General features: G+C 38.4%; 1 protein-coding gene across 1 annotated transcript in view; it reads right to left on the bottom strand.

Annotated features, from left to right (window-relative positions):
- Positions 1–14,776, bottom strand: part of ZFAT (zinc finger and AT-hook domain containing) — a 96,299-nt gene that overhangs the window by 46,498 nt on the left and 35,025 nt on the right. Inside the window, exons 5-7 of the mRNA XM_050892331.1 lie at positions 6,986–7,136; positions 5,236–6,704; positions 3,810–4,042 (exon numbers count right to left, since the gene is read on the bottom strand). Coding sequence (XP_050748288.1) covers positions 3,810–4,042; positions 5,236–6,704; positions 6,986–7,136 — 1,853 coding nt within the window. The remainder of the gene's footprint in view (positions 1–3,809; positions 4,043–5,235; positions 6,705–6,985; positions 7,137–14,776) is intronic.

Raw genomic sequence — 14,776 nt, 5'->3', positions numbered from 1 at the left:
GACCAAGAACAAAAAACACTTTCCAACTGAGCGCCTGATCATTAGATCATAGATTTTTTGGTTAATTCCTTCCCTTTCCAGTACCTTGCATTCTTGACTACATAATGGCACTGCTCCAGACACAAAGGTATCACAGCCAGACCAGTGACGGTCTGAAAATGAACACTCCTCAGGAAGGAAAATAAGCAATCAGAGCTCAAGTATCTCACTTCCTACCGAAAGCTCTAACTACGCTATTACATGAAAGGTCAGCAGCATAATGAAATTTCTAAGCATCCTTCCAAAGACAAGAATCATTTACATCCCAAAATGTATGTAAAAGGAAATGTAGGCACCTAAGAGCAAGCAGTGGTTCTGGGTCTGAACTCCAGTTTTATAGAGGTGCTTATCCTGCAGTATCAATTACATATATAGATTTAAAATAATTTCAGGGACAAACCTCTCTGTGATGTTTATCTGCTCAGCATACTGAGTATTGTAAAACCCACTGGAGGTTGTAAACAAACTCTGGTACCTACATCAGCATTGTTTAGTTCCACAACAAGTCCCTAATGTTACCACTAGCTCATTCATAACTGTAAATTATTCTAAAGTCATTATAGACTGCCCAGCCCTTTCCTAGGTACTAGGACACTGAAGCGATTCAGACACGTCATGGCTTGAACTTCTAAGGAGCTCCAAAAATGCCAAAAATTGTCAAAAACCACTACACAAGCCTTAGAGGTAAAAGATGGGTACTGAAAATGAGAGAACATATGCAAAATTTTGGTTTTGAATCAAGCTGAGCCTCAATTCCCAGACTACAAAAGCAAATATCTTCCCTGTAACAACAATGTGTAGCAAATACAGAGGCAAGAGGCAGCACATACACATTCCCCATCATCATTCCCCAGGGAATAAACAATCCCAAATTCAGTGCAAGACTTGGATGGTGCATAGAGAATAAGGCGGGTGGCTATACACTGAGTGAGAAGGATGAACAGTAAGCTGCTTTTTAATAACCATCATTTATCCTGTTCACCAAATAATACAGTGATCCAGTTGAAAAGCAGCCAGCAACAAGGTAACGAAAGATATGCATTCATACAAGGACCTGAACTGAGATTTTGATATCTTCTATCTCCAGGGAAGCTTTAATTTTAGTATTTATTAAGAATTGATTTTGCAAACTAAAATTAACATTAAAGTAGCTTTCCACGTGTAACTGTGCATAGTTTGTTAAAGTACTATATTTTGGAATGAGTGGTCCTGTTCAGTGAGGTATGCATTAAGTAAATATACCAAATAGCGGGCACAAAGGCCAATATGAGAACTGCCAAGTTTAGTTACTGAGTAAATTCTTACACATGAATTTTTCAATCCATTTAAATACTCAAATAAATTTGACAGTAAGCATCAGTAAGCATCCTTCTGAAAGATCTTGCTGTCACACTGTTTTTAATTATGAAATGCATTTTCTCGGTTCTATTTAGTATCATGAAAATGATCCTCCTGGTGGGAGCTGTCGGACATTCATCACACTTGAAAAACAGGTACTTACGTAAGGATATAGGATATCTAATTTTAGGCTCTGTTTTCTTAAGTAGTCTCAGACATCATTTTACACAGATTTTTGCCATCAGATGGACATCATAAACATAATAAATTCAAAAGCAGTCTAAAAGAATGTCTGTTGTGTGAGCTTTCTGCACATTTCATAACAAATTCAGATTCTGTTTAAAATATCTACAGAATTGGGGGACAAAAGGGGGAAAAAATGTTCCCTTTTGTGTCATCTGTTTTGTTTTGTTTTTTAAAGCTGTCCTGCAGTTACAAAAGACTAGTACTTCACAAGAGTAGGATGTGAACTGTTCTGTTCTGTTACAAACACCTCTAAAGTAACTTCAGCTGCTGGAAATATTGGCCAAGAGCCTACCTGCTGACTGTAGAAGATGACCTGAAACCACTAGGCACTGTATATTAACAGCTTTTTTAAGTAGCTACACAGAAACTGTCCACATCTGGGAAAAAATTAACATGAATCCTTAATTCAAGCATCACATTTCACTAGTAAAAGGAAGTGTAACAACAATATTTATCACAGTACTTTAAGTGAGTTGTGATGTTGCTTTCTCATGTGATTAGGAGGAATTTGTCATATGTGGTGCATTCTATCAAGGGTGTGTAAGATTTATTTACAACACAATGCCAGCGAAAACCATAATGTTGTGTAAAGAATGAAGAAAGGCCCATCTGTGTGAATATTTCCTTGTTCTGAAAGGACAGAAGAGTGAGTGTTGCAATTAAACAACTGGTATTTTCTCCTCTGCTGGAATAAGAATAAAAATAAATCCAGGAGAAGGGTAAACGGCCTTTTGGAAGTATTTCACTGCATAAATTATTAAAAATACAAATTGCAAGGATGTAGTTCATGCCAATTTTCTGGCATTATCAGTCAAGAAAGTTTAATTACAAATAGCATGCTTGTCAAACTTTTTATGAAATCCTAAACTGTACTTTATTCAATACCAGCACCTTCATATAAAATCGTGAGGTAATATGTCCACCTAAGCACTCCAGATGGCCTTCAAGAAAGACTCCAGTCAAAAATGGACTAAATTCATTATGCCGGGAGAGCAGGCACTTGCCAAACACCCTTTTCTAGAGGTCAATTTGGAACAGGAAGGAACTTCCCTGTGTTCATACACTGTGTGAGTGTATGCACATTATAACCTCTCTGGGTATATACAAGTCTAGAATGCCGCAGATCAACCGTACCTTGCAAGCAGAAAGGATCCTGCCATGTTGTAGGAAAAGAAGTCCATGGTACGCAGACCTTTTCTGACAATAGCTTAACCTATTTGGGCCACTCATGCAGAACAATAAAACAACAACAAGAAAAAACTAGGCAACACTGATGTAAAGAAAATAACTGTTTTTTCTTAATCTTCCAAGAAAAGCATGTAAATAATTTCACTTCTAAAAAAGCATCTTAATCAACAATGAAGAATAAAAATCTCATTCCTTAGTTTTAAAATATTTCTTATTCTGAATACCACAATATATTTTTAAAATCATACTGTTGAAACGAATGCAAGCAGGGTTGATGCAGAAAACATTTTTCCTCAAAAGATTATTCATGTGATACTGTTGGATCAGAGCAAGATCACCAAGCAGTGTCTTGCACAAAGAGGGCTTCCAGTCAGGCATGCAGCCCCTTGTATAGTCTCAAAGAAAACATGTAAGAGGGCACACTGAAGTAGTAGACCAGACCTGTTTTTAACACAGTTGCATTCAGAGCTGGAAGGCTTACTGAATAAGATAGGAGCCTTTAAAACATGATCTCTTCATCTTTGAAATCACAACAGAAAATGAAAGATGTTCAAAGAGATTGGCTGCAACTGGTTGGAGCTATTGGGGAAAAAAAAATCCTTTTCAACAACTTAAACTTCTTCTGTCTATAGTAATTAAGAGAGGAACATATTTTCATTTTACCACAGTCATCTATTTATGAAGGAAGGGAATTAAGGTCCATGGAATGAAGTAAAGTAACAATAGTACCAGACCTCATTTTACTCTCTCAAAACCCAAAGAATCGAAGAATACTGGGAAAACCAAAGGGAAAAAACAGATACAGATGTACTCTATTGGAAACTACAAGAGGGACCAAATATCTAGTTGCTGTAACTCATGTATTCCCTGCACAGAAGTATACAGAGAGCGCTCGGGTAAGAACTCTTACCTGTGTCTTCAAAGACTGCCACATGATTCCAAACACTACGATGATCACACTGAATTTAGACAAACATACCTTTTTGCTTGTTACTTACCAGTTCTGTGTGAACTTTAAGATGTGCCTGGAGCTTGTATTTATCTGGAGTAGAGTAGTCGCAATGTTCTGTGGGACATTTCAGCAAAATATTACTGTGTTTCTGAATGACGTGACGCTTAAGGCAGTTCTTAGTGATGGAAGAATAATTGCACTGGGAGCAGTAATATAAATGTTCTCGAGTATGCGTACGAACATGCATGTCATAATGCACTTGGTACCAAAACAACTTGCCTGAAAATAAAATTAGACATGAAGAAAGAAATTTCTAAACAATTGTTGGTGAAAATTCCGATACATACCCGATTTTCTTTCAGGGCAAAACACACTGTTTGAATCCTGTCCCTTTTGTCTTTAATGAAAACTTGTCCTAAAGACCCTTTGCTACTGAAAATATGTTTACAAAAAACACTTTTGTCTAAAAAGATTGTGTCATATTTCCTGAAAAAGCCTAATGAGAGCAACTTTAGTACATATCAATGATATTTTTCCTAATGAGAAAGTCCTTTAAATCTATTCTCCTATATATAAAGAATCTGAATGCAACTGTACACTAAAAGAGATTGTCAAAATCTTTTTTGTTACTTCCTTTTGTGTTACTCCTTCCTAAAAGCCTTTCTGACATAACAGCACCAAAAAGTGCATAGCAAGTCATCTAATGTACAATGTTATGGTGTTTCAAAAACTTCTTTTTTTCCCAAACTTTGATTCCTTTCCCTTCTCGAGAATGAAGACTACAAGATAAATCCCTAATTGTTTCCCTTCCAGTTATGTAAACTGAAAAAATTTCAGTTAGAATAAATGGGAATGGCCTATTATTCCCGCTTTCATAAATTAAAAAAAAAAACAATTACCATCAGAACAGTCTTGATCTGATACTATGTAATGAAAATTTTCATCTCAAAAAAACCGGTTCAAAACAAGTCACAAAAATATGCCACTATATATGTATCTATTGTACAGAATGTATATTATCATATATCCTCCCATACTATAGGAAAAAGACTCTGAATTTTATACTAAGCTGATAATGAAGCTTAAGCATTAAAGCATGGACTGATTAATGCTGATCACATGCCTAAATCTGATGTGCTTGGCCCCAGTGAAAGTTATGAGGTGGAGAGACATGCGGACAGAAATAATCTAATTGTATCAAATTTCACATCAACAGAAAATTGAGCCTAGCAAAGCACTGCTTTGCCATATTCCGCTAGTGGTTTTTTGAGGAGATTTGAGTAATTTCTCACAATTTATACAGCAAAAAGTAAATTTCACTGGACCCCAGAATCCATACTGAACTACAAAATTAATACTGCTACAAAGACACACAAATATATCAAACACTATAAACCAGCAGAGCAGGAAAAAGATGGCCCACTACGTAACATTTAAAAAACCCAAAGAATTGTAATTCTACTGCTCCTTACCACAGTATTCACATTCTAAGTCTCCATAAACCTTCCTTATCCTCTCACACAACTCTGTGTTCATTTGTCTCTTCTGCAAGCTATCCAAGATCTGCATAAAGGCAACAGCTCCACTCCCACTGTCTGATGTAACTGCATTAGAAGAGGCTGCCTGTGGACTGATGGCTGCGTTAGCTTCTGGTGCTGGCAAAGGGGTTGTGGTTTCTGCTGAATTTTGAATTGGCAGATTGCTTGTTTCTGATTCACTAGAAGGAGCAGATTGATTTCTCTCTTCAGAGACTGAAAGGTTCTCAGTCATTGTATTGTTCTGACTCGGATTTAAACTTTTGTCTTCAGACAGCAAAAGCTGAATTTCTTCACCCTGCTCATTTACAGAACTGCAGTGATTAACTTCCTCTTCATTTGCAGGAGAAACTTTTAACTTATCAGGACCAGAAGTACCATTTTTCAGCAGAAAGCAATCTGATGCTACACAGGATTGAATGTTTGGGACTGCTATGTCTGCTGTCTGACACAGCGTCTCTGTTACATTCTCCACCAGAGGATTTTCAAATTCTAAGGAAGGGACCGTATCAATTTTTAAGTCACCATTATGTTGACCGTTATGGTTTACATCTGCAGCTGTTGATTCACCTTTACCAGCAGATGGTTGTGGTGTGTTCATAGCATTAGTACTCATGATAGTCAATTCATCTGCACTTTGTGCTAGCTGTTCACCAAGGGCTTCTGGCTGGATATCACCTCCTGGTTCAAGCAGGCAGAAACTCTGATTGATAGAACTGTTAAAAACAGACGTCTCCTGCAAATCTGCGTGCACATCTTTGATGTGAGCACGGAGTCTTACAGAACTGACAAATTTCTTCAGGCACACAGAACACACGTATACAAATGGGTGCTTTCGAACATGAAGCTCAAGGGCTTGGTATTTAGTGGCTCCATGACCACAGAGCTCACAAGCAAAGGGTCTTTCATCACCATGAACAAGCATGTGACGGTCTCGATCAAGTTCATTTTTGAATTTGCGTTCACAAATATGGCAGTCATAAAGAAGTTGTCTTTTGCCCTCTCGTGTCATCAAGCGAAGCTCATCAAAAACATCCTTCACCTTTTTATCTTGAAGGTCATGTGTTTCCTTGATATGCTTGATCAAATTTTTAACATCTGAGTATTTCTTTTTGCAGAAGCGACAATGCTGCTTAATTTTCTTGTGAACTCTTTCAATATGGACTTTGAGATGTCCTTTGCTGAGACAAGTGAACGTACAATAATCGCAGCTGAACTTCTCCCCTGTATGTTTCCGCATGTGAACGTTAAGGTTCGCTTTGATTGCACTGGCATAACTGCAGTATGAACACTTGTAAGGTTTTTCATTTGTATGAATCCTCAGATGTGCTTGAAGGGAGTGTTTAAATTTGAACACCTTGTTACAGTATTCACATGTAAAAATCTTCAGTTGAGTTGGACCCAACCTAAAAAAAAACCAAACCAGTTATATTTTCAATACTGAAACTGGGTGACATAATATGTCAAAATTTCCCTAGATATTCATAATGGACAGAAATGTTTACTTTAATTTATTTTAAAAAGGTATTCTCCACAGGCTTTTCCAATTCTACAACTTACGCGCAGACTATTTTCAGCTGTTCATTTATTTAAAAGGCTCAGAAAACATTTCAGTTTCATGAAAATGGATAGGGAAGCATTTCATTCTTATTTTGCATGAACACAAATATAAGTACTTCAAAATTACCTGCTTGATTTCATTGCCTGTTCATATGGGGTTTGCTGAATGGCATATTCTTGATATCCTCTTCGTTGTGATGGCTCTTGAACTGTTGCCTCTGGAGTTGTAGGTTCACTTTCTTGGGGAGCAGCCTCAACGGGAACAATTTTTGTGGCTCCTAAAAGGAAGAACAAAAAACGCTCATTAAAAATGTCATATTAAAATGTGCATTACCTATAATATACAAGTGCAAACAAAACATTAAACTCTGGTATCATTAGTTCAACTATTTTAGTTTCTGTTGTTAAACTTACGTGCATAAAATGATGGATACACTTCCAGAAGACATCAGTACTTACACGACAGATCTGCTTAAATAACACACTAGGACTGCTGGTTCTGAGGGTTATTCATGGTGCTCAATGCCTGCTATTATGAGATCCTACATCCAAATACTTCCACCTTTAAAAACTGTAACTTTTCAAAATGAAATTTTCATTTTTCTGTTTCTCCCTTATACTACATCCTTTGAAAACTTCAGCCAAGCTGTTTAATCAGTTCCGCAAATAAGGCTGGGGAAAAGACACTGTTTAGTCTACATTTAAAAGTTTGCACATCTTTTCCTTAAACCGATCTTTTACTGCTTTTATTTCGGGGCATACTGCCATCCCCTCAGAATAAAAGAATATGTTCCGTGCGCACTTCTCTATCTCCCTTAGAAGCAGGAGTAAAGGGGCTCTACCGAACGCAGTAAGATCAGATTCTGTCCCTCAGAGCTTCACAGTTAGTTGAGGCAAAAATAAGCATATTTTGAGATGTGATTGATTTGACATTATTTAGCTTGGTGTTCTTTATTTTTTGAACAGTGGCAGAAAACTTAATGTCGGGCATCCGTAGTTAGCATTGAAGGTAATGAAAATCCATATAAATATTAATTGACACTGAAAAAAAAAAACCAAACCCAAACCTGATGTATATCAAACCAAGCACCCATTATTGATCGATCCCCTCCTTTTTAACTTCTTTGCCTGTCTGTAACTCATCTATCTTCAAAAGTTGAAATTATATATTTGTATATTTATGTATTTATTCACATACATATATTACAATTATACATAATATTTGTGAAATCTTCATATTCTACTAACAAGTACTATAGAAAAATCTTTGAAAAAAAAGAGTTTTGCTTTCTGGTCTGATAATGACAAATGAATAGTAAATGAGGGACCATATACTGAATAACAAAAAGAAAACAAGACATTGAATATGTAGTAATAGATGAACACCCATCCATCCTAGGAAAAAAATATTACAGGACGTGCAATTAAAGATTGTTCTACCATATACTGGGGACAAGGAAGCAAGAGAGGCTGCACATGAAAATATCTTTGAATTAAATAGCGAAGTTAACAACTTCAGGTAAAACTGAAATTTGGTAAGTTTCCCTTTATTTTCTTTTTCTTGGGTATTACCTTAGTATCTGACCTCATTTCAATTCACCTGATTACAAGCTGAGGGGAAAAAGAAGTACAATACACCTTTGTGACATAGGAAAGAATTTACAGTAAGAATCAAACAAATCCGTGACACAAGAGCCTAGAAAGAGCCTAGAAAGTAAAAGACAGCGTCAACATACTCAACATATTTTTAACAGATTCTCACTGTTATTCATATATGTCTATATAAAATGAAACACCTGAATAGGAAGAAGAAAGTTCAAAGTGATACATGAGCTAGTCCTTCAACAAAAGGATGAAATTAATTCTTGTTCCACTCAAACAGCATGTTCCTGAAGATATTATTTACAAAATACATGCAGTATTAACATAAAGTCTCTGAAATAACAATTATAAGAACAACAAAACTAAACCACAGAGAGTACACCATCCAAAGAAAACTAGCTGGTTAGCAAATTATTAAATCTAGTTTCCCTAAAAAAATTTTTAGCCTGCAGACTAGCAAAAACATCAGGAAAAAAGCAGGTAGAGTATATCGGAAAAATCAGTAATAAGTGGGGGTTACCCAACAACATGTGTGAAAGACTTAGGGACATTAAGTTGAGGAAAGCAGTGCTGTAGACAAGACAAGGGAGAAAGATGGAGGTCCTGTGGGTCCTTCGAAGTGATTTAAAGTGGGAAATGGAGATATTTTGAGAAGATGCCATTTGGGACTGTGTAAGGCTACTGAAGCTTTTTGTATCAGATCGGACATCAGCCAACTCTGTAAATAAACAGACTATAATAGCTCTGTTGCTCACTGAACTGGCTGGATCTAAAAATGGCTTTTTTTGACTACAGTTTTTTAATAATGCTTTCAGTTCTGTACTAAAGATTCTGCCAGTTGATCAGAACTGATCTTCCAAGTTGTGGTGGGTTGACCTTGGCTGGACACCAGGTGCCCACCAAAGCCGCTCTATCACTCCCCTCCTCAGCTGAACAGGGGAGAGAAAATAAAACAAAAGGCTCGTGGGTTGAGATAAGGACAGGGAGATCACTCAGCCATTACTGTCATGGGCAAAACAGACTCGATTTCGGGAAAAAAATTAATTTAATTTATTACCAGTCAAATCAGAGTAGGATAATGAGAAATAAAACCATATCTTAAAAACACCTTCCCCCCCACTCCTCTCTTCTTCCCAGGCTTAACTTTACTCCCTAATTCTCTACCTCCTTCCCCCGAGCGGTGCAGGGGGACGGGGAATGGGGGTTTGGGTCAGTTCATCACACGTTGTCTCTGCCGCTCCTTCCTCCTCCTCAGGGGGAGGACTCCTCACACTCTTCCCCTGCTCCAGTGTGAGGTCCCTCCCACAGGAGACAGTCCTTCATGAACTTCTCCAATGTGAGTCCTTCCCACAGGCTGCAGTGCCTCAGGAACAGACTGCTCCAGTGTGGGTCCCTCACAGGGTCACAAGCCCTGCCAGCAAACCTGCTCCAGCGTGGGCTTCTCTCTCCACGGGTCCACAGGTCCTGCCAGGAGCCTGCTCCAGTGCGGGCTTCCCACGGGGTCACAGCCTCCTTCGGGCACATCCACCTGCTCTGGCGTGGGGTCCTCCACGGGCTGCAGGTGGATATCTGCTCCACCATGGACCTCCATGGGCTGCAGGGGGACAGCCTGCCTCACCATGGTCTTCCCCGCGGGCTGCAGGGGAATCTCTGCTGCGGCGCCTGGAGCACCTCCTCCCTCTCCTTCTTCCCTGACCTTGGTGTCTGCGGAGTTGTTCCTCTCACATATTCTCATTCCTCTCTCCGGCTTCAGTTTGTTGTGCCGTTTTTTTTTTCCCCTTTCTTAAATACGTTATCCCAGAGGCGCTACCACTGTCGCTGATGGGCTCGGCCTTGGCCAGCGGCGGGTCCATCTTGGAGCCGGCTGGCATTAACTTTATCGGACACAGGGGAAGCTTCTAGCAGCTCCTCACAGAAGCCGCCCCTGTAGCCCCCCCCGCTGCCAAAACTTTGCCACGCAAACCCAATACACAAGTTTTCAACCTAAATATTACCAGAATATTATAACTTCTATTCTTCCTGTCACTCCCTCTCCCACAAATGCCAGGTCGTCCAGCAGGACTGCATCTCCCAAATTGCACTGTAGTAGGCCATTGAGACGGGAGCTTCTCATTACAGTACAGGAGACACGGTTCAATCACTGGGTTCAGTATAAAGATGATAAAATTGACATTAGACACCAGACCAGTGTTCCCATAGTTCAGTATTTTAAAAATAGAAGCAAGTTCTCCTTTATTTAGAATGACTCAGTTAAAAGAAAACAGATCTTGAACTGCTCTACATGCATGGCTACCTGTTTCAGGCCTCCCATTTCCTGAATGTGAGCCAAAGATCCTCGTTAAAAGCTCTGCACTGAACCTCCTCTGTGCCCTTCTGCCTTTCAGGATGTTTAAGCATTTCCTGAAAAGACTGTTGAACTGTTTAATAGACTTTTGTGTTATCAGTATAAAATTTTAATCACCTAAATTAGGTGGACTAGATAAGTACTAACTCACCAGTATTTTGCATACTTGGAGCGGACAGAATGCTCCAGGTCATCCTAGCACTACAGCCTACATTCCCCATGCAGTTAATAGAGAGGCAAATACCTCTAAACACCTAAAGAGTGAGATCCAATTCTTCGAACATACTGACAGAGTACTTGCTCACAGTAGGCGATCACGTCCCCTCACGTTAGGTAGTTACTTCCTACCCTTGGATGATACGGAAGCATTAAGAAACATTAGATGCCTCCAGCTACTTGGGATGCTGCCTAAGTATGGGCTATTAATGGACCAGTAGCCACAGCAATCACTGCTATATCATAAACTAATGACTAAAGCATATGCCCAGAAAGTGAGAAACTTGGTTTCTAGGCTCTACCCAACCTAGTAGGTAGTGAACCCACATGTCCCACATCCCAAGAGAATGCCCTCAATATTCATGCCTCTAAAAGCAGGCACAGGCTAGGCAAAAGTGTAAGAACAAGGCAAACAGATACAAGGTCTGGTTTTCCATTAAAAATATCATATGCCAATAAGGAAGATAAAAGTTTTCCTAACTGTTTCCCTGGACAATCATTTCAAGAAGTCAGAGTATACAAATACCAGGGGGAAAAAAAGAGGTTAACTGTACTGATAATTTCTTTCAAAAAAAAAAAAAAAAAAAAAAAAATCCTTTCTCCATCACTATTATATCTCTATTTTAAACACAGAATGGACTTTAGTGTACTAGACTTTATTTACGCCTTTTGCTTTCCTCTTTTCAGTCAATATCATTTGTTCTAAGTAAATCTGCTTTAAGAGTAATAAGATTTGAGTTCCTCATGACATTCTGACAGCAACTTCTACAGATAAGCATTACCCAGCATGCCTTATCTCTGGCTCAAACTCAGTGATGGCTTCTAATCTCTTACAGTCTGTCCCTTAGAACAGTATCTTGTCCTTCACTATAGAACTCTCCAATACTTATCAACAGCCTAAAAGGTAATCACAATGGAAGGAATTGTTAGGAATGGATCAGAAATAAAACAGGAGACATCATCAACCAAATTCCTACTAAAATCCAACGGAATTCCATGAACCTCCTACACTTTCAAGTACAGACAACAAAAAGCATATAGATGAACTAGAAAACAGTAACAAAGACAAAACCAAAAGTATTTTGTTTGGAAAAGGGATACATATCTCAGAGACCTTCAGCTTGGAAGAGAGATAAATGAAAGAGGAATATCAGAAAGACCTCTAAAATTAGCAATACTGTGAAAAAAGTATGAATAATTATTATCTATCTCATAAACCACAAACAAAGAGCAGTTCAAAGAAATAAGCAGTCAGCAGGCTTAAAACAAAACAAAAGAATGTACACTTTCACCCTGTGTGTAATTAAATTATGGAAGAATTACTGCATGATGTTAGAGAGACTGAAAATACAAATGTATTCAACAAAGGATTTAGACAAATTGATAGATATGTATTAAATACGATGATCCAGATGCAACCACCAGTTCAATGGCTGTCAAAATCTGGGAGGTTTTACACAATAAGTTTCTTATTTCCTTCCTATAGAGATGCGCCAAGCTGCCTTTAGAGACAACTGGTCCAACTAGATCAATTTTTAAGCCACGGATTTTTTTTCCTTTTTTTTCCCCAAGTTTAAAAAAGCCTTCATAATGTAGGTACCTTGGTCTGCATGGGTAAAATAATTTGCTACGGGTATGAAGTGAATATTTGTTTCTTACAATCTCTTTTTGAAGGAATGTATTTTTTCAGCTTCTACAATATCCTACGGAATGTGCTCCAAATGCATATCACCCGTGGTAAGACAGTTCTGAAAGTGAATCTGACAGAAACTAATCCTACCCATAACCCCCAATGTTCCCCATGCAAACCTACCCCTCACCCCCAAAATAAAGGCTAAAAAAAGCGCAAAAGAACCTTTTAATATTTTTATAGGTTAGCTCACCATGAGGTTAAACACATTTTAACTTGGACAAAGAAATAGAAACACAGACCTGTGGATGGTGGGATGAAGATTACTACCCCTTTCAACAGAGTTGGACATTGGATTGGCTAAACTAAATCAATCTGTAACCCCATGGTAATATAGATACCTGCTCACACTCAGAGGGGACAGCTTTAATTTTCCTAACTTTGCTTAATGCCACATTTGCTTTAAATCAACATAAGGTTAGCTTCTTTTCTCTAGCCCTCCACTAAACTACATGTTCGTGATGCCTTAAAAGTGCCAGCACAGGAGTTTACAAAGATGAAGAGGATCAGAGAAGGGATCTGGCTAAAATCTACACCACGTCTCTCCTTCTGCAAATACATAATTAGTTTTCTGGTGTGTTTTACCACACAACTGCATAAACAGGCACAATGATCCAAAGGACAGGAATGTGTGGCCAGGGGCTGGGGCAGGAGGACAGCACTGCCCCTGTGACAGCAGTATATACTTACTGACCCAGCTACTTTAAAAAGGGGTAGTCCCAATCCTTCTCCTTTCCCCTGAGAGACTCATTTTGTCACCGCTTTCCCTCTTCCCACTTTTGAAACTTGTGTGGCCCCAATGTGAGACATTTCAGTGAGCAAAACTGGTAGAAAAAAAATTCTCTGACAGAGAAAACGTGTATGTGTGTTCATGTGCATGTGCACATGTATGTGTATTTATTTTACCAGTTTTTTGAATCGGTTTACTGCAGGCTGACACAAGCACTAGTGCTGGTGCAAGAAAGGGGAAGTGAACTGGGAAATAAGAGACGAGCAGGAAAGCTCCCTTGGCAACAGTCTGATATTAAATCCATTTAGATGTGTCATAAACCCACAACCATCATTCTGTGAGCTACAAAAAAGAAGTCATCTTAAACAGAAAAGACTGTTATTAGTTTAACGGAAAAGACTGTCATCAGTTAAACTAAGTCGGTCCCAAAGTAGTAAGCAAAATGACATTATTCCTCTTCTTCTTCATTCCCCAAAAATCTCGATGGGAGAAAGAACCAAGTGTTCATAAATTACAGCACAGGGAATAGTAGCAGGAGAACACAGCTGACCTTTTACAGATAGTGGTTCCTCAGTGGAAATCGGGGAGAAAAAAAACCTGCACAGTGCGGTATTAAGAATTTGTAGGAGAAAAAAATCCAACTGCTTTAGAAATAAAAAAATAATTAGCATCAAGAATTAAAATACTTTAATGCTATTTTTGTATATCTTGAGCTCTACCAAAATAACGAAGAATTCTACCATTGACCATCTTCATAGGAACTTAAACCAACTCTCCTAGTAACAAGCTGAGTCTTTAAAATATTACAAGACTCACATAAAACAACAATTTAAATGTTCAAAGTAGAATCTCTTCTGAATTAAACTAATTGAGCATGAAATATAAATTGATTTTAGAAGCCTTGATAATATTACAGAATTTAAACGTGGGAAATTAAATACATTAAAAAAAAGAAGATTGAATATTTGGCAGAGTTTACTCACTGGTTCTTAAAAATACACTATGAATAAAAGTATCTGCCATTCAAAACAAAGTATTTTTAGATGTGCATATAATTGTAGTTATTCACTCTCACTCTTAATTGCGATGTTTACGAAAAACTGTACTACATTTAATCTGATACCAGGTGCACATGTCTACGAACACAGCACTCCCTCTCTTCAAGGTCTTTGGGTCCCTCCAGTTATAGAATCATAGAATGATTTGGGTTGGAAGGGAACTTAAACATCATCCAATCCCCTTGCCATAGACAGGGACACCTTCCACTAGACCAGGATGCTCAAAGCCCCATCCAACCTGGCCTTGAACACTTCCAGGGAGGGGACATCCACAACCT

The sequence above is a fragment of the Gymnogyps californianus genome, chromosome 2 (genome assembly GCF_018139145.2).
Source record: "Gymnogyps californianus isolate 813 chromosome 2, ASM1813914v2, whole genome shotgun sequence".
NCBI lineage: Eukaryota > Metazoa > Chordata > Aves > Accipitriformes > Cathartidae > Gymnogyps > Gymnogyps californianus.
This window is presented reverse-complemented; position numbering and strand designations above follow the sequence as displayed.